Source organism: Cololabis saira, chromosome 1 (assembly GCF_033807715.1).
Source record: "Cololabis saira isolate AMF1-May2022 chromosome 1, fColSai1.1, whole genome shotgun sequence".
Classification (NCBI taxonomy): domain Eukaryota; kingdom Metazoa; phylum Chordata; class Actinopteri; order Beloniformes; family Belonidae; genus Cololabis; species Cololabis saira.
In genome coordinates, this window is record NC_084587.1 from 13,912,075 (window position 1) to 13,939,870 (window position 27,796).

General features: G+C 39.3%; 1 protein-coding gene across 1 annotated transcript; it reads left to right on the top strand.

Annotated features, from left to right (window-relative positions):
* spock3 (SPARC (osteonectin), cwcv and kazal like domains proteoglycan 3) lies at positions 1-27,197 on the top strand. The gene is made up of 11 exons (XM_061744433.1): positions 1-105; positions 331-453; positions 10,682-10,721; positions 13,491-13,599; positions 15,174-15,255; positions 17,137-17,245; positions 17,408-17,521; positions 18,578-18,799; positions 21,782-21,844; positions 21,937-22,074; positions 24,922-27,197. Exons 2-11 carry the CDS (start codon positions 331-333, stop codon positions 25,077-25,079), a joined length of 1,158 nt encoding a protein of 385 aa, XP_061600417.1. The 5' UTR covers positions 1-105; the 3' UTR covers positions 25,080-27,197.
* The last annotated feature ends 599 nt before the right edge of the window (positions 27,198-27,796 follow it).

A 27,796-nucleotide genomic window follows, 5' to 3' on the forward strand; every position in this document is an offset into this window, starting at 1 on the left:
GAGGAGGAGGAGGAGGAGAGAGAGAGAGAGAGAGAGGGCTGCTATTACCAGTGACAGAAAGCGGCAGCGAGCACATCCAGTCTGGAGAGCAGCGGATGCGACAAGGTGGGGAAACAGAGAAAAAGCGCCTCCTCCGATTCTTTCCACTGTTGTCCCGATGCGCGTCCATCGCCGCTGCGACGCGGGGGGAGGAGGACGCTGCGTCCGCGCAGGAAAACACAGGCGTCTCGCCTGTGTTTTCCTGCGCGGTCGCAGCGTCCTCCCTGCGCCTGATCCATGTCCTCTCTCTCATCTCTCATCTCTCCTCTCTCCGCGCTTGTGTGTCCGCAGATGCTGAGCGTCGCCTTGCTGTGTGCGTGCGCCGTCGCCCTCGGACGCGTCTCCGCTCGCTCCGAAACCAGCAATTTTTTGGATGATAAATGGCTCACCGGGAGATGGGATAAATTCAGAGATGTGAGTAAAATGTGAATGGATTATATCCCTCTTTTATCGTCCTTTTTTGCTTTTTTTTTGTGTGTGTGCACGCTATCTCATCCCCCCACCCCCCCCTCACCACCACATTTCTCTCCCTCCCCAACAACTCATTGGCTTGTGATCATGCGCTCCTCGTTCAGTCGTTTATGTCCAAGCGACGCGTCACGGGGTTCGTTGTGTTGTTTGTCACACACGTTTATCAGCCGCTGCACTGAGGCAGTAAATACACTAATAACGACAACAAGGATGCTCCTCGCCTCCAACAGTGTTTTGTGTGTGTGTGTGAGTGTGTGTGTGTGTGATAGCAGCGCCTGGTTAGCAGAGATAAAGGCCTCAATGGAACACAATGAAACCCTGAATGGGCCTAATTATGGACAGATGCAAGGAAGGGGGTCTGCTGCAGTTATAGTGCTATATGCACATCCTGCTCAAGATGAACACCTGCAACAGGGTGGAGAAATCCAAATCAGAGGATGTAAACATATTGATGATTATCCCTATTTGAAGTCGAGAAAAGAAAGCGTTTAAAAAAAAAAGGAAATGAGCAAATTAATCCCAGGTCTGGGGTCATTACAAAGTAGAGCAAGTCCTCTTCCACAGGCCCATGGTGGATCCCTGTGGAAATATTAAAGGAATATTACAAGCGGTCTCACTGATTTGGACTACCTGTAACCTACATTTGTCTCCCAAGCGAGTTGGTCTTTCTTCTACCGGTGCGCAGTGATTTGGTGTGAACTGATCTGGGTGATTATACTGCTGCAGAGTCTTCTCAAGCAGACTTTGTCAGCCACCATTAACCAGCCATGTTAAGGCCACTTAGGGCCAGTAATGCTGCTACCGACTGTCGTGGATAATGCTCTTGATCATGTGTTCCTGCTGGCCGGTTGCAGTAAATCATTTCCCGACTGTAGCCCATTCCTGCTTTTAACGCATAATATTCATATTATTTTTCACTGCCCTCACATTTATTGGCGCTTCCAATGTTTTTGACGAGGAACTTGGCAAACAAAACAGTGTGTAAATCACTAAGCTTCGTGTGGTTTGTCTCTTGCTAAAAACAGGATATCTTGCCTCTGGCTACGGTTTAAATGGCTCCATGGCACCAAAGGAGATTTGTGCGGGCTTGAACTTGTACTCGCAGTCGTAATCACAAAAATAAGCAATGTTTGCGCCTATGTGCATGCAACTTACCAGAGACAACACCATATAGACCGGTGATGCCACGGGAACATCGGAGTTTAACGGATAGCATTGTGGGGAAAAACAAAAGAAGAGAGAAATGCATTCTGTACTAAAAAAAAATATATTTGTTTTTATGAAATCAGGCCTTGAAATCAGAGCATGTTTTTTTTCTGTCACTCACACTGGAGTGCTTGTGGCCACCGGGTCGATTGGGTCCATGTGATTCACATTAGATCTACAATTGGATTATGCAAATTAGGCGTCAAGAGCTAAAGGCTGGAGAGAAAGTGGAGCCGTAGCCAAATGTGGCTGCTGTTTCCGTTTCACCTGTTCACCTACGGGCACAGTTGGAGATTGATCAACAGATGAAGAGACAGATACTTTGGTACTGATTCAAAGGCATTAGCAACAAAGGGTGGAGCTCTGTGCCTCATGTTTTTGCAGGGGTTTGTTTTTCTATCAGTGACAGCAGTGATGAGCCTTTTTTCACTTTCTTCTTTTAACAGGCTGTTAAACTTGTGTGAACGTACTCTCATTGACGTAAATCGTTCCAATACAGATTTAAAACGATTAAAACTTCAAGTTATATGTAATAGTGCATTTATAGCACTAGATGGTACATGAATGCTGTCCATGTCCTCAGTATGTGGGTTATACGGCTCGATCAATATAAGTTGGGGCATAATTCCATAGTTCAACTCAGTCCAGACGTGCTGTAATTAGAAGTGACATCCGGCTACAGTCATGCATCACGGAGCGCATGTATAGCTGTCACGGCTCTGTCACATCCATAGGCTCATGTGCACAGCCTGCAGAGGTCTCAGCTCGAGGAGCGGTCAGCACAGGAAAAGCTGCAAACGGATTTCCATGACTCATAGACCACAGCCTATAAAACATAACACATAAAACTGCACTTGTGTGACACATGGGTGACATCCTCTTTCATGTCAGGAAGTCATGCAGTTGAAGCAGGTGACAACAAAGATGAAGCAAGTGTTGCCAGGCTGGCCTGTCTGACACAGAGAGAGTAAAGTCAGTAATGGATTACGGGTGACATATCTGACAATATTTAATCAATTTGGAGAGTTTTTTTTAAATTGGATTTCACAAAAAATGCTACATTCCGCCCTTCATTACATCATGTAACTTGATTTAGGTAGGGATAAGTCACCGAGTAACACACCTGCTTCAGCCTTTCCTTGTCACTGTGATGTGTGTAAGTGCCATTACCCCTTGTAGGCACTGATAACCGAGTCCAGCTGTCCATTAAGTCCTTAAAGTGTCTCCTGTTTACAAGTGATATTTTAAGCATTCATACATTTCTCTGCTTCGTTCTCTTTAGGGTTTCAGGGGTTGTACAGGACTGTCTCAGAAAATTAGAATATTGTGATAAAGTCCTTTATTTTCTGTAATGCAAAAATGTCATACATTCTGGATTCATTACAAATCAACTGAAATATTGCAAGCCTTTTATTATTTTAATATTGCTGATCATGGCTTACAGCTTAAGAAAACTCAAATCCTATCTCAAAAAATTAGAATATTCTGGGAATCTTAATCTTAAACTGTAAGCCATAATCAGCAATATTAAAATAATAAAAAGGTTGCAGTATTTCAGTTTATTTGTAATGAATCCAGAATGTATGACATTTTAGTTTTTTTAATTGCATTATAGAAAATAAAGAACTTTATCACAATATTCAAATTTTCTGAGACAGTCCTGTACATTTCTCTGCTTGGTTCTGTTTAGGGTTTCAGGGGTTGTATGTGTGTGTGGTTGAGTCTGTCATTGTGCAGAGGCAGGGTACGTCCCGAGCAGGACCTCTGTCCATCAAAAGACTGTGGCGGAGGCTTAATAACAGCCCGCAGTGGCGTTATTTACCGTGCAGGTACAGCGCTGCAGGTGTCTCAGTTTAGGGATGAAACACGACTACAATCAAAGATGCTACGTTAATCCTACACCTGTACCACTGCTACACCAAAGCATTCTTGGGGTGGAAGTCAAATGTTGCTTTCATCTTCCACTAAGAGCCATAAGCGTGTCTCATCTTTTATTGTAGGAGATAAAATCTTGTGAATCGGCTGCTGATTTACAGTAAAGTCCTGTTAGGGTGTCTGACGAGGCCCGGGGCCGTCTCTGCAGCACTGGTGCCACCCCAGTATGAAAGATCTTTCTCCCCTGATTGAACCTTGGCTATATTACAGTAACTGTCAGAATGCAGAGATAAGATATGGAGGAAAATCGTTTCTAACAACGTGGGGGAAAAAAGCCGATGAATGACACTTAATTGCATGGTATAGTTTAAGGGTAAAACCATATATTATTTAGACAAGCCTCATTAGAAGAGATTAGAACTCCTCTTCTTCTCCTCCTTCTTTGTGTGTGTGTGTGTGTGTGTGTGTGTTTGTTTTTTTCTCCCCTTTTCTTTTCCCGGGTCTGTCCTGTGTTGTTTGTGTTGTGGAGTGTAAATGATGTAGGGAAGGTACAGAGCTCGGGGCCTTTTCCACTTCAAAGCACCTCAGCGTGGATTTGTGTGCAGTTTGTGTGAGCATGAACGCAACAAGCTTGAGCAAGACGAGCCGCGCCAGTACAGTGAAAACATGCACATATTTTCCTGTCGGACATCGAAGGGGAAGGCTGCTAGAGAGAAGGAAGGAAGCCATTAGGGTGAAATGAGCAGAGCTGCAATCAGATAAGTGAAAATGTAAGGAAAGGTGAGAAAAGTGGTTGTGAAAAACAACACGTCACCTGGATCCGTTCCTCTGGAAACACACGTGACGCCACAATAAAATCCATATTGACAGCAGCAGATTAAGATAGGAAGCCGACGGCTCCAAAAGTACTCAGTGATGTGTTTGTGTGCCGTATAAGAACAAAAAGCTGTTTTAACCGGCAGGCAGAGAGAGGAGTAGATGTGGAAATAATTGACAGAATAAGCAGAAAAGATAGTGTTTTCGGAGCACACAAGAGATAATGCCAGGCCTCTTGTTGAATTTGAGGTTTTTCTGCATGTTCTTTTTCTCCCATAACATGCAAAAGTAGGTGACTGGTCGCATTTGCAGTGAAGTGCATGCATCCATTTATTTGATGTGACGTGCAAAGAAGTGCGTACTGTACATGTGTGTGTGTTGTTGTGTGTTTTTGGAGGCTCTCTGTTGACTCCATTAAGGAATCAGACCGCAAGCACTTTTGTTGTCTTCACTGGTCTAAAAAAAGGGCCTGGCCCCCATAATGCAATGTTCTCATTATTCAGTCTCCACGGCCTGCAGTGCTAGAAGGGACCGAAAGACAGACTCTGATTTCTCTGTAGCCTTTTTTTTTTTTGGAAGGTAGATGGAGAGAGCATGTGACGAGCGCTCAGAAGTCTGCAGTGAATATGCGGCGAGGTTAGGAGGATCAGAAAACGCAGGACAGAAATGAGACGTTAATTAGAGCCTGGAAAGAGCAAAAGTTGACCCCGTTCACCCCGAAGAAAAGGAAGGAAGTGACACAGAGGGAGACACTTTGACAGCTGAAGTCATGTTCTTTGAAAAATAAGAGGGATCCTGCAGCAAATAGTGTGAGCTAATTCACCGCAGGGATGACGAGGAAATGTTTCCCCTAATAAATCCTGCTGATGTTTCTAAAGGTACAAAATTGAACAAATAATGACATCAATCCGCTTTGATCGTATCTGAGAATGAAACATCTCATAAATCGGTGTGGAAGATGTATTCAAGACATTAATGTGTCAGTGATTATCAGGAAGCATTAATGCCCTATTCATCAGGCAGCTTCATTACGGCTGGTGGAATGATGCAGAATGCCCAGAGAGGAGGAGGGACGTCAACAGGTTTGAAAGAGCAACGTATGGACAAATAAAGAGGCAAATTAGCTGCAGATGACATAAGGCAGTGGTTCCCAACCTTTTTTCCTTGGAGCCCCCCCTACTTGTGTCTAAGACCAGCCAGGCCCCCCGACCTGTACGTACTAGCACCAAAAGAGTAAAGTTATTCGTTACAAACCTTTAATTGAAAAAAATGAACATTAATTATGTTTTTTTGATACATTTCTCTTTGGTTTACCCTGTACTTTGTTTTTCTCACCTTCCTTTTGTGTCACCAATGTATAAAATACGCACAAAAAAATAATTGCAAGGACATAAAAATATTTCTGAAAAATGTCTCTTTTAATATGAGAGCAACATTTTTCCTTTAACAACCTGTCGGAATAGTAGTATGATTAAATGTTGAATAATGATATAATAATACGTTTTTAAGTTTTTATCCTGATAAATAAAATTTAAAATGACCAAAATATATTTCTAAGTGGGTTTATACAGACTTGTATTACTGTATTCCATTACGTGTGTTATTGTAATTTTTTATTTATTTAACATGTGCAAATATAATTTTTACAACTGCATATCCTCAAAGCAGACAAAGTTTCGCGCCCCCCCAGAGATCTCTGGCGCCCCCCCAGGGGGGGCCCGGACCCCAGGTTGGGAGACACTGACATAAGGAAATAAAACAGGAATCGAATGAGGAACCCCTGCCATGTTAGTACAAACGCGCCATTTCTAAAAGGTTTAATCAGCCGATGAGCTGAGGTGGCGTGTTGATGAGCTAAAAGGACCACCATCGTAGGGTTCCAGCAGGGTGGAGTAGGAATACTGGTACGGGCTGTGATCAATGAGAATAAGGCGGTTGGATCTCGCCAGGTTGAAGTTGGAATTGAAATCAGCCGCCAAAGCTGCTCCCAGCATCTGCTCATCTACAAGTCAAAAGTCTGATGAATGCAATTTGCCTAATAACTGTGCACGCCGTGTGTTTCCGAGAAGAAATATGCAACATCTGATTAATCACATGAAAACAGTCTTGACGAGATAATCGGAAGCAGGTGAGAGTAGAGCGTACAGTACAGTACAGTACAGAACTCTCGGCCCTTAACTTTTGCTACCCTTTCCATAGAAAGGACAGCATATTGTTGCTCTTTTTGATTTTTTTTGATTTTTTTTTGTTTCTTTTAGTGGCAACAAATAAAACTATTAATTATAACTGTTGTCCATATGCCTTCATGGGTCACATCTCCCTCACAATTCGTGTTTCTCAAGTTTAAACCAGGACTAAAAAGACATTTCCCCAAGTAAAAAGGAATTTACAAAAATACCCATGAAATGGGACAAAGTTTCAAAGTTTATTTAGACGGGACAATGCATATTATTTAACACTACAGTGTAAATACACCGGGTTTTAGCAGTAATGCTAGTCTGCTAGTCAATACACTTCTGCTTAGCGTACATAAAAATTAACGAGTTTCCGATGACTAAACAGATATAAATATGTAAATTTTGTCTTTGTTTGACCCAAAGTCAAGTTTTTTCCTCTGAAATTCACTGACTTTTGTTATATCCACTGACTTTTTGTTCCCAAGAGGTTCCACAAAGTGTGACAGGTTAATGCCCGTCAAAACAATCACACCAGCGTGCGCGCACTCAAACACACAGCTGTTAAAGCAGCTGTGAAAGCAAATAGTTTGATGAATAGCAGGGAGTCAAGGGCTCAATCGGGTATAATCGGGGAATTAGAGAGTGTTGTAATCCTGGGTTTCTGCAGACTCACACACTCAGGTTTAAAGCAGCAGGTTTCTGCCGTCGTCAGGAGGAGGCTGAGATGTCTGTACAGTCTTATTTATACACTTTTTGTACACATAGAAAATTAAAATGACCTCTGTTTGTCTGCAGGGGCTCTATATCTATACTAGTACTTCAGTAAAAGCAGTAAAAAAAAACAGCGATTTATTTAAATTGATTGCACATATTCTGTTTTAACTCAAAACGGCTTTGGTTTCCTTTTTTTTTTAACATTTTTATCCCTAACAAATGTTTATACCCCTTACTAGACCTCAGGTTGTTTAAACTACGGAAATATTCACTCGAATCTCCAGGGAATGAACGTGAATCAGACCTTTTGACGGCTAAAACAAGCGTTTGCGCGTGAGTGTGACTGAGCGTGATTGATAAAGGAGCCCTGTGGAGATAAGAAGGAAAGGTCATCGTTGTGGGAAAATCGGCGACAGCAGAGACGGGTGATGGGTTCCAACACGTTCCCAAAGAAAGGGCAAATACACAAATGCTTGAACTCACACTGAGTCAAACAACACACAGCTCACTGTTTGTTAAGCTCATTTTACGTTGGCATCGTAAGCCTGCACCTGCTGGGAGTCTCTGCAGCTTGTCCCTCTATTAAAAGCCAGCAAATCACTCACCTCTGTGCATTCCTTATTTAGACTGAGATAACAATCAGCTGAGTCAGTACGTCAGAGAGGATTTAAGTTCTGGAGAACATTTTTGCTTCAGGCGACATTTTTGTGATAATTATTACGGTAATCTTACAAATATATGATTTGTTCTCTTTTTCCTACATGGAGAGTTTACAGGAACGTCCAGCAGTTAGCATGATTTTTCCGACTCGTAACACTTTGATTGCAAAATGCTACAACATAACACCGCAGGGCTTATCATGTTCATACAAGCACTTTTAACCTAAAGGTACTTAAGTGTGCAACTAACTGACTAAGATTGTTATTCCAAGTGTTCGAAACTGATTTTTATCGCTAAGGAGGTTCATTGGGATGCAGACTTGTCAAAAGTATTCACATTCATTACTCACGTAGAAGTATAGATACTAGAGTTTAAAAATACTCCTGTAGAAGTTGAAGTATCAACTCAAGTTTTTTACTCAAGTAAAAGTATAAAAGTACTGAGAAAAGCCATTGAAAATGAATGCGTCTTAGTATAATGCAAATATATTAAAGAACCATATATGTGTATTGAGCATTAACATGTGTTTCAGAGAGCAGAAGATATGATGACTAGTTGCCTATAAGTATTGTAATGGTGCAGAAAGTCAAACTTCAGAGGCATGTTATCATTTATCCTAACCTTTATTGGAATGTACATCCAAGTTTAGTTGCAGGAATCTGAGGGAACGGATGTAAGAACAAAACTGGACAAGAACATCTGAAACAACCACAACCAAATTCACTCTATCCGGATGGAGCAATTTAACTGGATAGTGTTTTTTTAAAGGCCGAAATGAAATAGAGTAACGAGGCTGTTTTTAAAATGTAAGGAGTAAAAAGTACAGATAATTGCGTGAGTAAAAGTAAAAAGTTGTCTGAAAAATAATTACTCCAGTGAAGTATAGATAACCAAAATTTCTACTTAAGTAAGGTAACGAAGTATTTGTACTTCGTTACTTGACACCTCTGTTGGGATGTTTAGAGCCACCGAACCAGGATGAGCAGTAAACCAGAGTAGATTTGGTGCGCTTTAGTAGTTTCTAAGAGTTCTCCATCTCATAAAAACCACGCTCTGTTCTTCTTCTCCTTCCTTGTTGGGGGGCTTTTTAGCCAAAGAAAGTTGTTTCAGTGGAGGAGCAAAAGGTCACCTCCAGCTGACCGCGCCGCACGGCATTCACCCTTCTCGTTTTTACACCGTAACACGGAAGGTCACTCTCTTAAAGACCCTCTTAGCTAGGAAAAAAAACAAACAAACCAAAACCTCGTAACATCTGTGGCTTTTGTCTTCAGTGGGAAAGGGGAGCCATCAGCATTCAGTCCCACATCAAACACGGTTGCTACGGTTGTCAGCGGCTTTATTGGCTCCGTCTCAGATTGGAGGCCATGTGAGCTAAACACGCGACAAGTTTGTGGAGTTTCGTTTGGAAAATGCTGTGCTCTGAGTTGCAAAGAATGATAAATAAGCTTTGAAATGTGTCAGGTGGAAGCTCTGAAACAGACAAGAACTCCCACCTACGAGAGAAACGCACTAAATGCGGCGTAGCTGTTAGCTAAGTGGAGGCACGCTGTTAGTCCTGCTGCGTGCAGCTGACTCAAAGCCTTCCGTTCTAAAGCAATATACTTTTACTTTTTCTCTGAAGGTCGGCATTGTAGTCCTTCACAGCTTGTGGGGATAGTTAAATCTCATAAATTCTGGTTTTAATAGTCTACACCGCTAACGCTGGGAACAGTAATTGGCATGTGGGCACTTGTGCGCTAAAAGGTTGTGACGTCACTGCTGGCAGTGGAAGAGGAGTTAGTCACCTTGTTCTTGTGGGTGTACCCATGTTTAAAAAAAAAGATAATTGCATCGGTGTACTATTTTTAGACCTAAAATGACTATACATCCCTTTATAAATGTAGAGGAAGGTCAATCATTGTAAAGAGAGGAAGCATGATGAAACTGACAACCAAAGCAGAGCGCACAGAATCTTTAAAAATCTTCCTCTAAAAATAGTTAAAAAATGTTAATGAAGAGAATAATCAATCGATCAATGAAACAAAAGCTAAAATGTATATTTAGGCAACTGGTGATTTGACATAAAAGCACATTTAGCCGCACTTTGCTTGGTAGAGGACATTGAGCCTTCGTTACACAATCAAACCAAATACTTTCATCTTTTATAAATGTTAAATTCCGTGTATTTTGACAAACTAAATCTTAAACTGTACTTAGATATTTGATATCTCTAAACCGGCAGCGTTGACTGATTTGATCCCTTCTGCTGTGCTGTGTGTGTGTTTATCCGTGTGTTTGTGTACGCGTGTGTGAGACTGTGTGTCATCTTCCATACAGTATATAAACTAAACTTAAGGGAGACGGAGCATCAGCATTTACACAAGGAGGCACACGGGCCTTTTCATCTAAAGTACCGCCGACAGCTGCTGTCATAACATCGCGATTATGTTGACTGAATAAATGTTTTGCCGCACACATCTATGATGATGGGATGTTGGTGTGCATTTGCTGCACTGCCATATGGTTTTTTAAGAAAAAGAAAAAAAAAACAAGTCAGGAAATCCAAATTAATTGCTGATTCTCTCTGTGTGTTTTTAACGCCTTCCACCAAAGGAGGTTGAGGTTTGTATAACTCACATATGATGTTCTGCACCGAAGAATCACTAGTTTTGCATGCAGTGTTTGTTTTTTTGTTGTTTTTCTTTCTTTTTTTTAATTTTGTTTATTGACTAACTGTTTTCCAGGAGCCTGGAACATGGACTCCAGCCAAGCCCTTCGATCAAGGTGGGTGTCAATGAGAACCAGCAAATCCTGAGGAGCTTTAGTGGTCCCAAAAAAAAGAAAAGAAATAAAAGCCTTACTGCACAAATGTTTGAATTTGCAATATCAATAATAAATACAGTAACTTCACTCTGTGATAACAATTCAGTATATTTATTCAACTTAAACAGGACGTGCTCAATGGTTTTTGTTTTACGTATTCTTATGTCCAATATTCTGTAGAGTGCAATGGGAGCATGTGCAATATTTTATGTTGTTTGTTTGTCTGTTTGTTCGTTTGTCTGGTTTTATCACACTGTGTAGGCATGCAGGGCACAGCACTATGAGTCCAAAACAAATTTCCCTTTGGGGACAATAAAGTGCATTGTATCGTATTTGGTGGTACATTTAAAGCTAAAGTGTTACATATTGCATGCATACCCGATGAAACATTAACCAGGTCCATTTAAATGTGGCCTGCATTCTAGTAACTGATTGGTGAGGATTTGATGGTTTGTCAGCAGAGAAAAATAAAATGGTGGAAATCTAAGCAGCAGACTTAAAATCTAAATAAAGTTACATTTAAATAAAGGTTATCGCGCTATTCTTTAAGTGTTATCGAGTGTATATTTTGGTACTGCTTTAATAATGATAATAATGAACTATTTTTGTGTAGCACTTTTCTAAACAGTGTTACAAAATGCTGAACAAAGCAGATAATTTAATTCAATTCAGCTTTTAAATGCACCTAAAAACAGACCTAAACTCCAAATTAGTCCAGTTAATATAAAGCCAATGAAAACAACAATACTAAACACTGCCAAGCTAATGAAACCAACAGATTACCTCCAATCGTTCTTTTGATACGAGCCCAAAGCCCTGAGCGCCAGGCGACTGTCAAAAGGAAAACTCTCCTTTTAAGAGGAAGAAAACTCTCTTTTAACAGGAAGAAGTCTCTGGCAGAACCAGACTCAGGAAGGGCAGCCATCAGCCTCCACTGATTGGGTGTTGAAGGGACAGGAAAGAGGACTGTTTCTGTTTCCATTAACCTATTTTGGTATTTTTAGGCTTTCACTCTTCACTTCACAACTGTTTGGTTTAGGCTGTGAAGCGATACCTCTAAAACCGTGACGATAACAGCAGCTGTAGGTTCAGAGAGGCGGGAAAAAATTATAACTCTTATAATTATAAGAGTTATTTTTAACAGTAGAAGTGTAAGAATCCTAATGGGGAAAAAAAGAGGAGGGGGAGGAGGTTTCTACATATGAAAATCTTGACGAGATAAAATAAAATACCATCAAATCCAAAGATTCACAACACTTTTACTACATCAACCAGCTACCAAACTACGACGGAGTATTAGGGCCAAACTAAAAAAAAAAAAAAATGGAAATTACGAGAATAAAGTCATAATAATATGAGAATAAAGTCGTAAAATTAAGAGAATAAAGACACAATATTACCAGAATAAAGTCGTAATATTTTGAGAATAAAGTCGTAACATTACGAGAATAAAGTCGTAATATTAAATATATTCTAAATATATAAATATAACTTCACAAGATGCTCAATATTCCTCATTTTAACACAGGGAGAAGACTGCTCTTCCTGTTAGAGTTCTCATAAATTACGACTTTATTCTCATAAATTACGACTTTATTCTCGTAATGTTACGACTTTATTCTCGTAATGTTACGACTTTATTCTCGTAATGTTACGACATTATTCTCATAATATTACGACTTTATTCTATTACGACTTTATTCTCGCAACATTATGACTTTATTCTGGTAATTTTACTACTTTATTCTCATTATTTTATGACTTTATTCTCGTAATTTCCTATATATATTTTTTTGTCTTAGTTTGGCCTTAATACTCCGTCGTATAAAACAAACAAAAAAAAGGAAGAAAAAAAAGAACCAGAAGGATTTTCTATTCTTTGATCAATTCATTTCTCGCAGTATTACAGACGCATTACACTCATCCAGGCAACTCGGGATACACAAACATCCTCTCACTTATCGTTGTGTCCTCAAAACCCGTTCACACACACAGGGACACACAAGGGAAACAAAAGCATTAGTGCGTTGGAGGATGGAGGCAAGATAATCTTCCAAAGCTGCTCAGAGATTACAGTAAGGTTCTTTAGAGCAAAGGTTATTCACGAACTGTTCTGGGAACAGCCACGGGCTTTTGATCCCGCTGGTTACAGGTGGACGCGGGGTCAGAATCACCTTGCTTTTCTGTACCAACAAAGATCAAACCATCGGGTAAAGTTTGGGATCAAAGATCAGCCCTGGCATTAACAGTAATGTAGCGTGTATCTCTCAGCAGTGGCACCTGACACGGGGTCAGTTTGAGGAGCTCAGTAGCAGCGTGGTACTCAGCGTAGGCTGATAAAAGATCAGAAGTAGCTTCTGAAACCAGTTCCATCTGTTTTTAGCTCGGTAGGATACTTAGCTGTATTACAGGGTTCAGCGTGAGCAGGACGTTGACGGTGACAAAACACTGGCTGGTGTTTCAGCGTGCACACAAACACAGCCCGGATTAGTAACGTCTACTCATGCCGCTTAGGTCTTTACAAATGAGATGAAATGCATGGTTCAGCCCACGAATTTTCATCCAGAATTTAAAAGAAAAGGATCTAACCTTGGAAGAGTTTCTCTTTGTGAAGGCTCAGAGGATTAGTCTTTCTAGTAAAACTCAAGAGATTGTGTTTTAGTGGGCAAACGTGGAGCGTTTACATATGTGATTGCTTCAAAATCCTCATATTTCTTTATGTGATTTTAGGCCTTGATCCAGCCAAAGACCCCTGTCTGAAGTTCAAATGTGGTCGCCACAAGGTTTGTGTGGCCGAGGATTTCAAGACTCCCACTTGTGTCAGCCAGAGGAGAGTTAGGTAAGAGCTAACACACACACACGCACACACACACACACACACACACACACACACACACACACACACACAAACACACACACACACACACAACTACGCTCTGATGAAGACCTGCGGTGTCATTCAAAGTTGCACCCAGGTGTTTCCATGAGAAATGAAACGAATGAAACAAGAATGACAAAAAAATAGGACTTAATGAATTAAAACCCCAAGTGGAGAAAAAAAAGAAAAACAAATAAGACAGATAAATCTAAGAACAAGGGGAAAAAAGCAGTAATACAAACGCTTACTTGGACTTTTATTTTATTGCAGACAGTATGGGACACAGACATTTCATATATTGTCTTAACTTGATATACAGGACTGTCTCAGAAAATTTGAATATTGTGATAAAGTTCTTTATTTTCTGTAATGCAATTAAAAAAACAAAAATGTCATACATTCTGGATTCATTACAAATCAACTGAAATATTGCAAGCTTTTTATTATTTTAATATTGCTGATTATGGTTTACAGTTTAAGATTAAGATTCCCAGAATATTCTAATTTTTTGAGATAGGATATTTGAGTTTTCTTAAGCTGTAAGCCATGATCAGCAATATTAAAATAATAAAAGGCTTGCAATATTTCAGTTCATTTGTAATGAATCCAGAATGACATTTTTGTTTCTGTAATTGCATTACAGAAAATAAAGAACTTTATCACAATATTCAAATTTTCTGAGACAGTCCTGTACATCTATTCCTGCATTTCAAACCTGCAATTCATTCCAATAAAATGTTTATATTATGTGCAGAGTTTGTTTTTGCAATACATGCTTAAACATCCCTGGAAAAAACATCTTAAAGGCAGCGTGTGTTACTCTAAAATCTCCTTTGCTTTTGGGATTCATCACAGAGGTGTAGGTAACCTTTGCCAAGGGCTCTGGATGGTGGGGGGACACTGCAGGCCTGAAATGCAAGATTTGATTAATATTCACAAGATAAAATTAAAATAAAGTTGACAAGATCAAATATGAAATATCCAGGGTTGGACTGAATAAAAAGTCAAAGTAAATGTGCATTTTTTTCTCTGTCTGTTGGTCTTGTGGATTCCCGGCTCTCTTGTGACTGTTGTGCGACATTCCTATTTGGTCCAGTTACCCGGGCATTGGCACTGACGTACAACGGACACAAAGTCCTGCCAAGTAAAATGAATGGGCTTTGTATGCGTATGTGTGTTTTTTTTCTGTCTGGGATGCCTCAGACCAGATAGGACAGTAACACCACGCTGACCTCGTTTCTCATCCTTGGTAGAAACACAATTCCCCAAACACTGCGATTTGCCTACTACATAGTGTAAGCAAATCAGAAAATAATCACACACAAATCCTAAATCCTTGTTTCATTTCTGAAATCGGTGCAAGAACCAGACATTACAAAGGAGATATGAAACACTTGCTGCGTGCGACGAGGCGTTGCGAGGAAGGAGATGGTGTCAGTTTAATCCAAATATATCAAATGCAGACGTGTCATTTATTAGAAAATAACAGTTTTTAGTATTTTTTCCTGTTTTAAAGATGCCAATTTGTACTTTAGTCTAGGCGCAAAGTGCACCCCATGTCCGGTGGTCCATCCCTCGCCGGTTTGTGGAAGTGATGGCCACACCTACTCCACCAAGGTACGCTCACGCATGACGAAACAAGACAACCTGCTCCTTTGAGATGAGCCGGTCCGGGCTGGGTACCAGTACACACACAAGGCATGCCGGTTAGGGCTGGGGATCGATTCAAATGTCAAGAATCGATTCGATTCCGATTCTTAAGATTCAGAATCGATTATCAAGATTTGATCCGATTCGATTCGATTCCGATATTGATTTGGGTTAGTGTTATTAAAACTGTTTTTTGAGCTGTTGCATGAATTATATGACTGTAGTTATGCAAAATATTACTACTAGTATTATATTGAGATTAAACAGCAAGTATTGCAGCTAATGATGCTGTAAGGACCAATCAGCTCCCAGAATGCTGATAGAACTGCTTTCAGAAACATCGTGTGGGTCAGAATTACCAAACAGATCCAGGGAGGAAACAGAGACGGATGAAATCGGTTTTATTTTTTCACACATTCCGTTTTTATTTGTTCCATTTTCGGTTTATTTTGGTTTTTGTTTTTTGAGCATAGGGTTTTTAGCATTTTTTGCAAATGTAACCCCAAGACAGTATATAAAGTAATGAAATAGACAATTTATGCAATTATAACCTAACACTTTAATGTTTTCATACCTTTAAACATATTTAAAGAAGAGAAGAGATTAAAAAAAATCGATCTTTAGACATATGAATCGATTTTTAGGAATGAATATGAGAATCGATTTAGAATTGGGAAATCGATTTTTTTCAACACAGGCCTAATGCCGGTGAGACGCCTGACTCGGTCTCGTGATGTCCCTCCTCCTGACATCAGGTCACCGAGTCCCTCACCTGACTCGGTGAAAACGATGAGCCCGTGAGATCAAAGCAGCAGATGTTTTTAGAGAGAACCTAAAACATTGCATAATTTAATATCTGATAGGTCAAGATGACATTTATAGCAGATTTGAGTGATTTTTAATTTCATTTGCGTCGTTTTCAACATCTTAACTGATTAATTACTGTGTGGTTGACGATGATGTAATACTGCAGTTCTAACCTTGGTATACTGTATTCCAGTTTTTTTCTGTTGTACAGGACTGTCTCAGAAAATTAGAATATTGTGATAAAGTTCTTTATTTTCTGTAATGCAATTAAAAAAACAAAAATGTCATACATTCTGGATTCATTACAAATCAACTGAAATATTGCAAGCCTTTTATTATTTTAATATTGCTGATTGTGGTTTACAGTTTAAGATTAAGATTCCCAGAATATTCAAATTTTTTGAGATAGGATATTTGAGTTTTCTTAAGCTGTAAGCCATGATCAGCAATATTAAAATAATAAAAGGCTTGCAATGTTTCAGTTGATTTGTAATGAATCCAGAATGTATGACATTTTTGCATTATAGAAAATAAAGGACTTTATCACAATATTCTAATTTTCTGAGACAGCCCTGTATACTAATAGTGGACAGATTTTGCTCATAAACAACTCACAAACAAATTTTAGTTTTTCTTGAAAAATAACCTATAACCTGAATGTCATAAAATCTTCAGTTAATTAAAAAGGGGAAAGTTAGGTCAGCAAGTGTCTGAAAAAAGGCAGATTTACTAAAGAATTCACGTGAGATTAAGGCTAAATCATGTCAATCAGTTACAGAAAACTACTGGACAAAGTGGACAACCCGATGGATCTGGAAATATCATTAGACCGGATTATTTGTTCAAATTAGAGGCACATGTAACAAAGTTATCCAACTTGCATGCAGCTTTTTGACTTCCACCTGCTTGTGTCTGCTTTCCAGGATGGACGTGGTTCATCTCAAACGAGCCCCTCACTCTCATATATTGGCACTTTTTTTTTCATTTGCTCTTCAAACCTCATGATTTTGTCTCCAACTTGTCTCTGTTTCTTTGGATCAGTGTAAACTTGACTACCAGGCGTGCATCACAGGAAAGAAGATCAACGTGAAGTGTCCCGGCATGTGTCCCTGCCCCCCTCATTCTGAGCAGAGTTCTGCGGAGAAGAAAGGTACGCACTTCCCCAAAGCTAAGATACGATGTGTAAAGCTTCGCCTAAAATGTTTTTATTACGCTGAAACCGAATGAAGCTCCAGCGAACAGTTCCATAGATGACACTGGGTCCTCATGTCGGTGAGGAGCAAGACGTTTATTAATCATTAATGTTCCTCAGTGTGCAGTGAGTCGGATCTGAAAGAGGCGGTGAGCCGCCTGAGAGACTGGTTTAGAGTGCTGCACGAGAATGGGAAACATAAGAGCGTCAAGATCCAGAAGCCAGAGAAGAACAGTGAGTCACAATAATTCACCATTCAGTGTGTCATGATATTTTATTGTTACACAGACATATCTTACTATCAGAGGTGTCAAGTAACAAAGTACAAATACTTCGTTACCTTACTTAAGTAGAAATTTTGGTTATCTATACTTCACTGGAGTAATTATTTTTCAGACGACTTTTTACTTTTACTCCTTACATTTTCATGCAATTATCTGTACTTTTTACTCCTTACATTTTAAAAACAGCCTTGTTACTCGTTAAAAAAAAAACTATCCAGTTAAATTGCTCCATCCGGATAGAGTGAATTTGGTTGTGGTTGTTTCAGATGTTCTTGTCCAGTTTTGTTCTTACATCCGTTCCCTCAGATTCCTGCAACTAAACTTGGATGTACATTCCAATAAAGGTTAGGATAAATGATAACATGCCTCTGAAGTTTGACTTTTTGCACCATTACAATACTTATAGGCAACTTGTCATCATATCTTCTGCCTCTGAAACACATGTTAATGCTCAATAGTACACATATATGGTTCTTTAATATATTTGCATTATACTAAGATGCATTCATTTTCAATGGCTTTTTTCCCCCTTACATTACTTTTACTTTTACACTTTAAGTAGTTTTGAAACCAGTACTTTTATACTTTTACTTGAGTAAAAAACTTGAGTTGATACTTCATTTCATTTCATTTCATTTCATTTTTATTTATTCTGGTCATGGAAATATGCAAAGAAAAAAAGCAAGCAAGTAAAATGACAACACAATCAAAAACATATTCCAGAACCAGAAAGGAGCAGGAAGAAGAAAATCTTATTATACCTGCCCCTCCCTCAAAAGAAAACTGAACAATAATAACAGATGGTCTGCACAATTACTTAATTAATATCACAAGAAAAGAAAAACAAGAAAATAAATTGTCTGTCTCCATACGCATATATTCAACTTCAACTTCTACAGGAGTATTTTTAAACTCTAGTATCGATACTTCTACCTGAGTAATGACTGTGAATACTTTTGACACCTCTGCTTACTATATCCACCTTCCTCTTTAAACTTTCCCTCAGAGTTTGAAGTCGGGGCATCACCTCTCTGTAAGGACCCTCTGGGCTGGATGTTCTCCCGGCTGGACACGAACTTTGACCAACAGCTGGACCAGACGGAGATCAAGAGCCTCTATCTGGGCAGGAACGAACCCTGCTTTGACGCTTTCTTCAAATCCTGCGACACTCATCCTGACAGAGTTATAAGCAGCTCTGAGTGGTGCACGGGCTTCCAGAGGTACACAGGTACGTTACCTACTTATGTTTAGCTGAAGCTTAAATTTAAGCCATCCACAGCACTTTCTCTCCAGCTGTTCTTCTCCTTCATTTTGCTGTGTTGAATTCTGCATCTCTTTACTTTACTTTACTCGCGGAGCTTGCAGTGACAGGTGGACATCGGTCCAACTGTTCAATAGCCACTGCAGATGTCAGCCAATCAATTCACATGACTTAATGGGATCTGACTGACTAGTATTGATTCCAAATATGAAGTCTGCCCACCGCGGAGCATTAACATATTTTATCTGAGATCTGACGAAAAATAAATAGATCTATAAAAGTAGATATTCTGGACCTTTCAAATGTATATAGCGCGTGTAGAAGTATCTCAAAGTTCTTTTTTATAGCCACCATGCCCCGATACATTACCCTGCATGGTCCAGATGTTTCCCTTCCAATTATTCAGGTGTGTCAGTTCAGGGAAACATCCCAAATATGCAGGGCAGTAGGACCTGAGACCCTGAATTGTATGTGGTAACATGGCTCGGTGGGGAAATAACTACTAAGTCCTAAGAACTACGAAGTGTGACATCAAAAAACATTTTCCTAAGATTCTAGATCACTAGTTTACTAGTGTATTTTAGAGGCCGTGCTTTGGCGGAGAGCTGTGACAATGACAGCAGCCAGAAAGCCACATTCACGGTTTTTCAGTGCTGTAGTCCAAGCTATAAATACTGAAGAATGAATGATCTTATATGTGGAATAAATGAAAACAGGGAACACTTGTTACAATCAGAGGTGTATAAAGTACTGGAAAAAAGTAACTACCGGTAAGTAAAAGTAGAAATACCATAACTGAAAAAGACTTTGGTAAAAGTTAAAGTCACCCATAAAAAAAACTACTTGAGTAAAAGTCTTAAAGTAGCTCACATTAAATGTACTTAAGTATCACAAGTATCTTGTGAAAAAATATACTCAAGTATCAAAAGTAAAAGTACAAGTATTTTATAGTACGCATGAAAAGAAGCAACACAACCAAAAATGATCCTTCCCTTGTTTTTTTTAATTTCACTTTCAGGTGAAGGAAATATGGTATAGAATACAACACCAAAAATTACGATGGAGTATTAGGGCCAAACTAAGACAAAAAAAAAAGGAAATTACGAGAATAAAGTCGTAAAATTACGAGAATAAAGTCGGAATATTTTGAGAATAAAGTCGTAATATTACGAGAATAAAGTCATAATATTATATATATTATAAATATATAAATATAACTTCACAAAATACTCAATATTCCTCATTTTTACACAGGGAGAAGAGTTCTCATAAATTATATTCTCATAATATTACGACTTTATTCTCATAATGTTACTACTTTATTCTCGTAATGTTACGACTTTATTCTCGTAATATTACGACTTTATTCTCGTAATTTTACAACTTTATTCTCGTAATGTTACGACTTTATTCTCGTAATGTTACGACTTTATTCTCGTAATGTTACGACTTTATTCTCGTAATATTAAGACTTTATTCTCGTAATATTACGACTTTATTCTCGTAATATTACGACTTTAATCTCATAATATAACCACTTTATTCTCATAGTACGACTTTATTCTATTACGACTTTATTCTCGTAATTTTACGACTTTATTCTCATTATATTATGACTTTATTCTCGTAATTTTACGACTTTATTCTCATTATATTATGACTTTATTCTCGTAATTTCCAATTTTTTTTGTCTTAGTTTGTATAATACTCCGTCGTAAATAATAAACAGTTTTTCTTGCAAAATATAATTCTTTGATTATTTTAATTTCTAACGAGTAACAAGGTGGCAAATGTCAAAGTAACGAAGTAAAAGTATATTTTTTAACTTTTAAATCTAGTGAAGTAAAAGTAAAAGTCCTGATTAAAAAAAAAAAACGCAAGTAAAGTACAAATCCTCAAAAAAACTACTTAGGTAGTGTAACGAAGTACATCTACTTCGTTACTATACACCTCTGGTTACAATTAACACAATTTAATTAGTTTTTTAACTCTGACCAGCTGTACATCTTTCTCTTGTGTTCCTACTTGTTTGTTTATTGTTTAACTTATCTGTCAGGTTGTTGACGTCCATTGCCCCCTACGAAGATATCAGAAAACGTTTCACCCAAACAAGATCCATATCTACAGTTATCTTTGGAGCACATTTCACCTTAACAAACAGCGCTGATTCAGGGTGAATGAGTGTGCGTAAACTCAAGCACATGTGGCCCAGACGAGACCCAGATCTGCATTGTTCTGGGCTCTTTGGGCCGTGCCTGGCCCTCTCAACGCTTGTCATAACCCGTGCCAAAGCTGGCTGATGATGTTTGGATCACATTTGACCCACGCAACACATGTTACAGTATAATTCTTGTTAGCTCCAGCTTATGACCCCTGGGCCACGTCCAGCCCACAAAACACTTGCCGGTGCCAAAACTGAGCCAAAGCTGCAAAAAAAAGCAGCCCAGATGAGACACGAAATATGTCTGCGATCAGGGTTAGCTGTTTGATATAGCCACATAGCCATATGCTCTACAAGCAAAGAGCACAAGATTATCACAAGAAACCAAATAAAAAGCATAAAACTCCCTAAAAAAATAAAAAATAAACCCTAGTTCTACTGAATGACATGTTTTTTTTCCAACCCTCTGCAAGCAAATAACCAAGAAAAACGTATTCAGTCAGAATAACTGACATTTCTGTGATGCAAATAATGTTACTGGCCTGTGCAATACAAAGAAAGTGCCCAAAGCCTTATTGTACCTAGGATGAAAATTGATTTATCTTTTTAACAAAGCAACTGCATTTAAAGATGAGTCATCGGCTGCACTTGCAAGAGCAACAACAGCGGGATGACAAAAGCCTCGACAAAAACAAGAAATACCCAGCAGAAACAAGGGCCACACAGATAAGGAGTATTCCCAGAAAGGCAGACCACTCACTTCCCCCCATCCTCTCTCCCTCTCTCAGATTCCCCGTGTAAAGGGGAGCTGTCCAGTATCAACAAAAAGCAAGCTGGGAAGAAGTTACTCGGTAAGACGCGCACAGAATCACAAACACTCACAAAAACAGCGAGCCGTTCCAGCTTATTGTGCGCGCCTGTATGTTTTGGCTCCGATCTGTAGGTCAGTATCTGCCGTCCTGTGATGAGGAGGGATACTACAGGTCCCACCAGTGTCACAGCAGCAGCGGCCAGTGCTGGTGTGTGGATCGCTATGGCAACGAGGTGGCAGGCTCACGCACCCACGGCCCTGCAGACTGCGGTAGGCAAAACCCCCAAGAACACAGTGTCAGCTTTCTTTGTTTGAGGAAGACGTAAAAGAACAGATAGTTTCGATAAGCGACTAGTTCACAGACATCCACACAAACGATTTGTATCATTTGAAATTTGCATTTAATGTGTTGGTTTCATATTTTTTCACTATCTCAGTTATAGTCAGAGGTCATTAGAAATTATTCTCATACTGAAATTATAAATTTGTCCTTCTTTGTCCTTCTTTGACAACTTCAGAGACTTGCCCCAAAAAACGAAAGCAAAAACCAGTGGAGACACATTTTTAAGGTCCAGATTCTCTATTGGCATTAAGAATTATTCATCCATGTGGGTGTTTTGGTGCCAATTATTTTTCAGTTTGTGTCTAAATTTGAACCCCAAATTTCTTTTTCACAGTGATTTTTTTTTTCAATGAATTCTACAAAAAGATTAGTAACCTGGTGTGAAATGACCCAAATATAAATTTTCTGTTACGTCTCATCTTATAAAAGCGGTCTAATTTGCTTGTTTGTTTTTTTTTGTATTTATGGATGTTTTTGTCAGGTCTGCTGACGGGAACACTGACGTCACAGCCAGTCATTACAGTCATTAGTGCATGAGTCACATTATTACCTTAATCACTCCGTTAATTAAAGGCCAAACTAGGACCCGGCTTCCCCGTCGGTCCAGTGCGTCGTGTTTTGTTTCATTTGAAGGCTAACATAAAGACCTATTGCCATTATGGGCAGCGATCTTTCCATGCTTTTCTTAAGAATTTTCTTTTGTAATAAACAACAAAGCTGCTAAAATAACCCAACTATTACGCTACACTCATCAACCGCTTAGCTTAAACTTTAAGCTACTAACTCTGCTACTGCGTTCTTCGTACAATTACTATTAAGGGGACAACATGTAAGATTTAGGATTGTTTTGTTTGCCATCAGATACAATTATATAATGCAACATATTTCTGCACGATTAAGGGAATGGTCTTTTGATTGACAGCTGGTCATGGTTAATGACTACCTGTCATCGCTTTAGCTACTCAGCTCTCTATTGACCTGAGCACAACAGAGCACAAACATTAATATTTCAAAGATAATATTGGTTGTTTTGCTGTTAACTGGTCTAAGAAACTACGGTGAAAGGTTTTGCGTTTGATGGGTTTGGGGCTGGAGCTTTGCAAAACAGACTATAGCAGCGATCTTCAGTTAAAGGGAAAGTTTGTTTTTTTACAACCTGGACCTTATTTCTGGCATTTTTTATGGTTGTATACTCACCCAGGCAAGTTTGGTGTCATTTGGAGTCATTCGGAAGATATTAGGGTTTTTTTTGTGAGCCGCTTCTCCATATAACGGTAGTGAATGGGGCACAGACGGACACAGACGATGCAGCGCCTAAATAACACATGATTGCCGCGAAACTCGTTCATTTATTTTATGAATCACTAGATCTGCTTCCAGGACCTGTTGTCTACATCCGGGGCTGTGTGTGTAACAAATAAATCCGTTTGTAAACAAGACCTCTGAACTCATGACGTCATCTCTGTGCGCGCATCGCAGACACAGCTCCGTGTACAGCTGGAGTTCGCTACTGTTAGTTTACTGTTAGTTATTTGAAACATGTCTGAATATTTGTCAAATTCTGAGGTTGTGGATGACGACTTTGAATATGATGGACGTCCTTACTGTTTTGAGCCAGAGTATACGGCTGAAGAGCTCACTGAACGGAGGACAGAGTCCGCGCACAGAGATGACGTCATGAGTTCAGAGGTCTTGTTTACAAACGGATTTATTTATTACACAGACAGTGCCACAATGTTACAACAGGTCCTGGAAGCAGATCTAGTGATTCATAAAATAAATGAACGAGTTTCGCGGCAATAATGTGTTATTTAGACGCTGCATCGTCTGTGTCCCGCTGTGCCCCGTTCACTACCGTTATATGGAGAAGCGGCTCGCAAAAAACCCCTAATATCTTCCGAAGGTCTCCAAATGACACCAAACTTGCCTGGGTGAGTATACGACCATAAAAAATGCCAGAAATAAGGTCCAGGTTGTAAAAAAACGAATTTTCCCTTTAAAGGCTGCTGGCAACACAGGACGCCACATGGACTTCCATAAGATTACAGGCTCTAGTAGTAGCTGGGTCCTCCAATTGGAGATGGGTCTGTTTCCAGACTGTGGGATAGTGGAGCTATTCTGTCTCCTGGAAACATGTGACCTCTACTCTACGGAGCAGCTTTCACTAGTACTGTACCCAAACCCTTACCTTTCATGAGAGGAGGTCACGTGTTTCTGGTCTAGAATGGAGCTCCACTTTCCTCACAATCTGTAGCCAGAATATTTTTTCTGGTCAAACAATCTTTGCTTTGGATGAATTCATGAGCGATTGCAGCTAGCCCTTGCTCAGTCGCCTACACCTGTCATAGTCCGAGCAGAGCTCCGCTAGTCCTCGTTTCAGCTCTGGCTGCACATTTGGAAGTTGTTTCAGTAGCAACATCAGTTCCGTCTGAAAGGAGAATGCTTGGATCAATTTGAGGAAAATGAATGTAGAGTAACATTAATTTGTGTGATAGGTTAGCATAAGCCAAGCTCGCGAAACCCAAATAACCACCCGGTAAGAGGAATATATGCAAGCCAGCTTCCAGGCCTGCTCGTTCTGGTAGTTTGCCCAGAGTTGGATTAACAGAGTTAAGTGGTATCATTGGCTGCCAGAATGATGTTTGGCACCAAAAAATGCTCCTCAGAAAATCTTGGGGCGATGTCACAGGAGGCTTTTCCAGTTCTTTTTACATGGTCAATGGATCAAAAAAGTAAAATATTACTTAAACTGCATCGTGGGTGTTTGTTTCTAGGTGTGATCTTGGAGTCCTCTGGGGACCTCGGTAGCGGCGACTCATTGTTCACCGACGACGACGAAGATTCATTTGTCCTCAACGACCAGGCGGGTTTGGACGACGAGGACGACGAAGACGAGGACGATGATGATGACAACGATGAGTATCTGCCGTGATTTTTTTTTTTTTTTTTTTTAAGATTGAGAAGAAAAAAAAATGGAAAAAGAGGAGAAAAAAAATTGAAAACATTGTTTGTTTGGTCAAATTGCACGTTTCTAGGTGACTCCCCAGGCAGATACTTCATCCTTCTAACAGCCTATGGACTACTCTCTGTGTACTGTTTCTTCTTTAAATAAGAAAAAAAGTTGTATATTCCAGGGAAGAGCTTATGATTTCTATTCTTGTTTATGTAGAAAATATGATTGGTTAGTGGCACTTGTTCACTTGTGTGTCAGCCTAACCGGAGAATATAAAAAGATCTAATCGGCAACCTGTCCGTCACTTTGGATTTGGTCACGTTTGCTAAAAACCTTCCCCGTCATCGGACAGCCTGTGTCTTTCAGTGTCTCCTGTCATTGTGCTGCACTCTGTGACCTGAGTGTGTTTATGCCCAAGGCGTAATCTGTAAAGAGATTTACCTGTTAATTCTTACGTTTTGTTCCTCTCCTCCCCGTGCCCGTTTTATCCTCATAAAAATGTTCCTATGTATAGGTGAGATGTTGATGATGTAGATAAGAGAATATTGCACTCTAGGTTTCTTTTGATCTTGATTTCTTACTGTGACTGTAACTATGTTGAAAAACAAGATAAGAGTTAGACACGCTCCATCAGAAGAATTAAGGTTGAAAATTATATCATTGTGAGTTGGATAACAATCAGAACCGACATGCTAAATATTTTCGAGGATACACAAATCATCACAAAAGGCTCGGTAAGGAAAGATGTGTTATTATTATTTGGCCGCTGGTGTTTCGCTGGGGTGGAGCACTATTGTTATCTATTTTTGTAATCCATCATAGGTTGAATAAAGAAGATGAAACTGTTTTTTTTCTCGCAGCGTGTCCAATGCTGCGTGACGTAGTTTCAGTTCGTAGAACCGGAGGCCAAACCTTTTGAGGAACTCAAAACAAAACAAGAAGTTGAGGTTGTTTAAAAAGAAAAAAAAGAAAAAAAAAGAAAAAAAAAATCCCTTCAAGTGTGTATAGGTGAAGCTACGCTCAAACAGGTCATTGATCTCACTGAAAAACCTCATCAGAGTTAAGAAGAAAACGTGGTGTTTGATGTTCTTACAGTTTTAGATATGATGTGATTTTTAGCATACAGCGTGACAGAACAAAATATCTTGCACAAAATGTCAAGTCATGCAGACCTGTTTAAAAAAATAAAAAATAGGGAGGAGGTTCAAGGGTGAGGTGTGCCTTTTACTGGTAAGGACAGGTGGTGGTGACGGAGGGAGACGCATGCTCACTAGGCTGACTTAAACTTGTCTTTATACTGCATAAGAGAGCCTTTATTATCAAGCCTGCGTACAACTTGGACTTAAGTATGTTATGTGTTTGGGGTCGCTCTTACGATGGTGTTACATAGGCCATACATCAGATCTTTAATTAGTTTCATAGGATTTGCTAGAATGTAGAGAAGCACAGAGATGCTTAGCAGTTAAGGCATATAAACACTTAGACTCTGCTGGATATGAAAATGTTTTATATATATATATTATACACTGGCATAGAGGAAGCTTTGGTTTAGACAGCTTTATATGAAAAGAGGATGATCATCTTACAGTCTTTGCTTTTTTTTCTTTCTGTTTTTGTTTTAAATGCTTGGTCTCTGCACTAACTGTTTATAGTGTAAATCTGTCAGGGTCAAAAATTCAATCTGAACCCAGATGTGTGTGTTGATACGTCATGTTCACGCTGGTGCGGGGGTCAGCTGCGGTCCTTTGATCATTTTCAGAAATGAATCTGGCTTCATTATGAGTCGAATATTTGTGAAAATTTCAGTTTATAACCTGAGAAGTGCCATCTAATGTCCAATTGTTTTTTTTTTTCCTTTTTTTTCGTTCTGTTTGAATTAAAATTCACTTCAAACTTCAAATTTGGAAAACATTTCATTTTGAAGTGTTTCATTCATGAGTGATTATTTAATGACCTCGAACACTGTAGCCACACTCAACCTTTCACACGCGATCACCACAGCTCTGATAATGTTAGGTTATGATACGGATGCATTTCTTCTTTTTTTTTTTACAGTGTACGTATGATTTGCTTAAATAAAGGCTATATTGACCAATATCTCTGTTGTCGCAGGTGTTATTGCACCGACACACGAATCACATGGATGCATCAGACCACTTCTTGTTTTCATGTTTCAGTGTTTCTGTTCCATAAACAATGTTTCTGTTCCCTGTTTGTGGTTTTGTTTAGGAAGAAACAAGATGTGATGGTTTGTGAGCCTTGAATGGTGGAACTGTGTAAAATGCACAAAGAAAGTCACATTGTTACCCAAAATTCAAAGACATCTAGCTTCAATTCAGGGATGCAATGAGAAATTAAAACACATGCACACATGCAGGAACATTGTTACATTATGCAATATTTTTTGCATGACATATTTTTGTCCAAAGCAGTAGAGATTTTATCGATAAGTTGCAATAAAGCCATATATGTTGAATGTTTTTTGCGAAAACCATATTGGTGTTTGTACAATATGTTATTTTCATTGAGATGTGTAATAACTCTTTTGTAAATTAACTTTTCCAGGACCTTGGAAAAGCAAGGCAAAATCGAAATTGGTCTGTAATTGTTGAAAAAATCACATTGTTACCCAAAATTCAAAGACATCTAGCTTCAATTCAGGGATGCAATGAGAAATTAAAACACATGCACACATG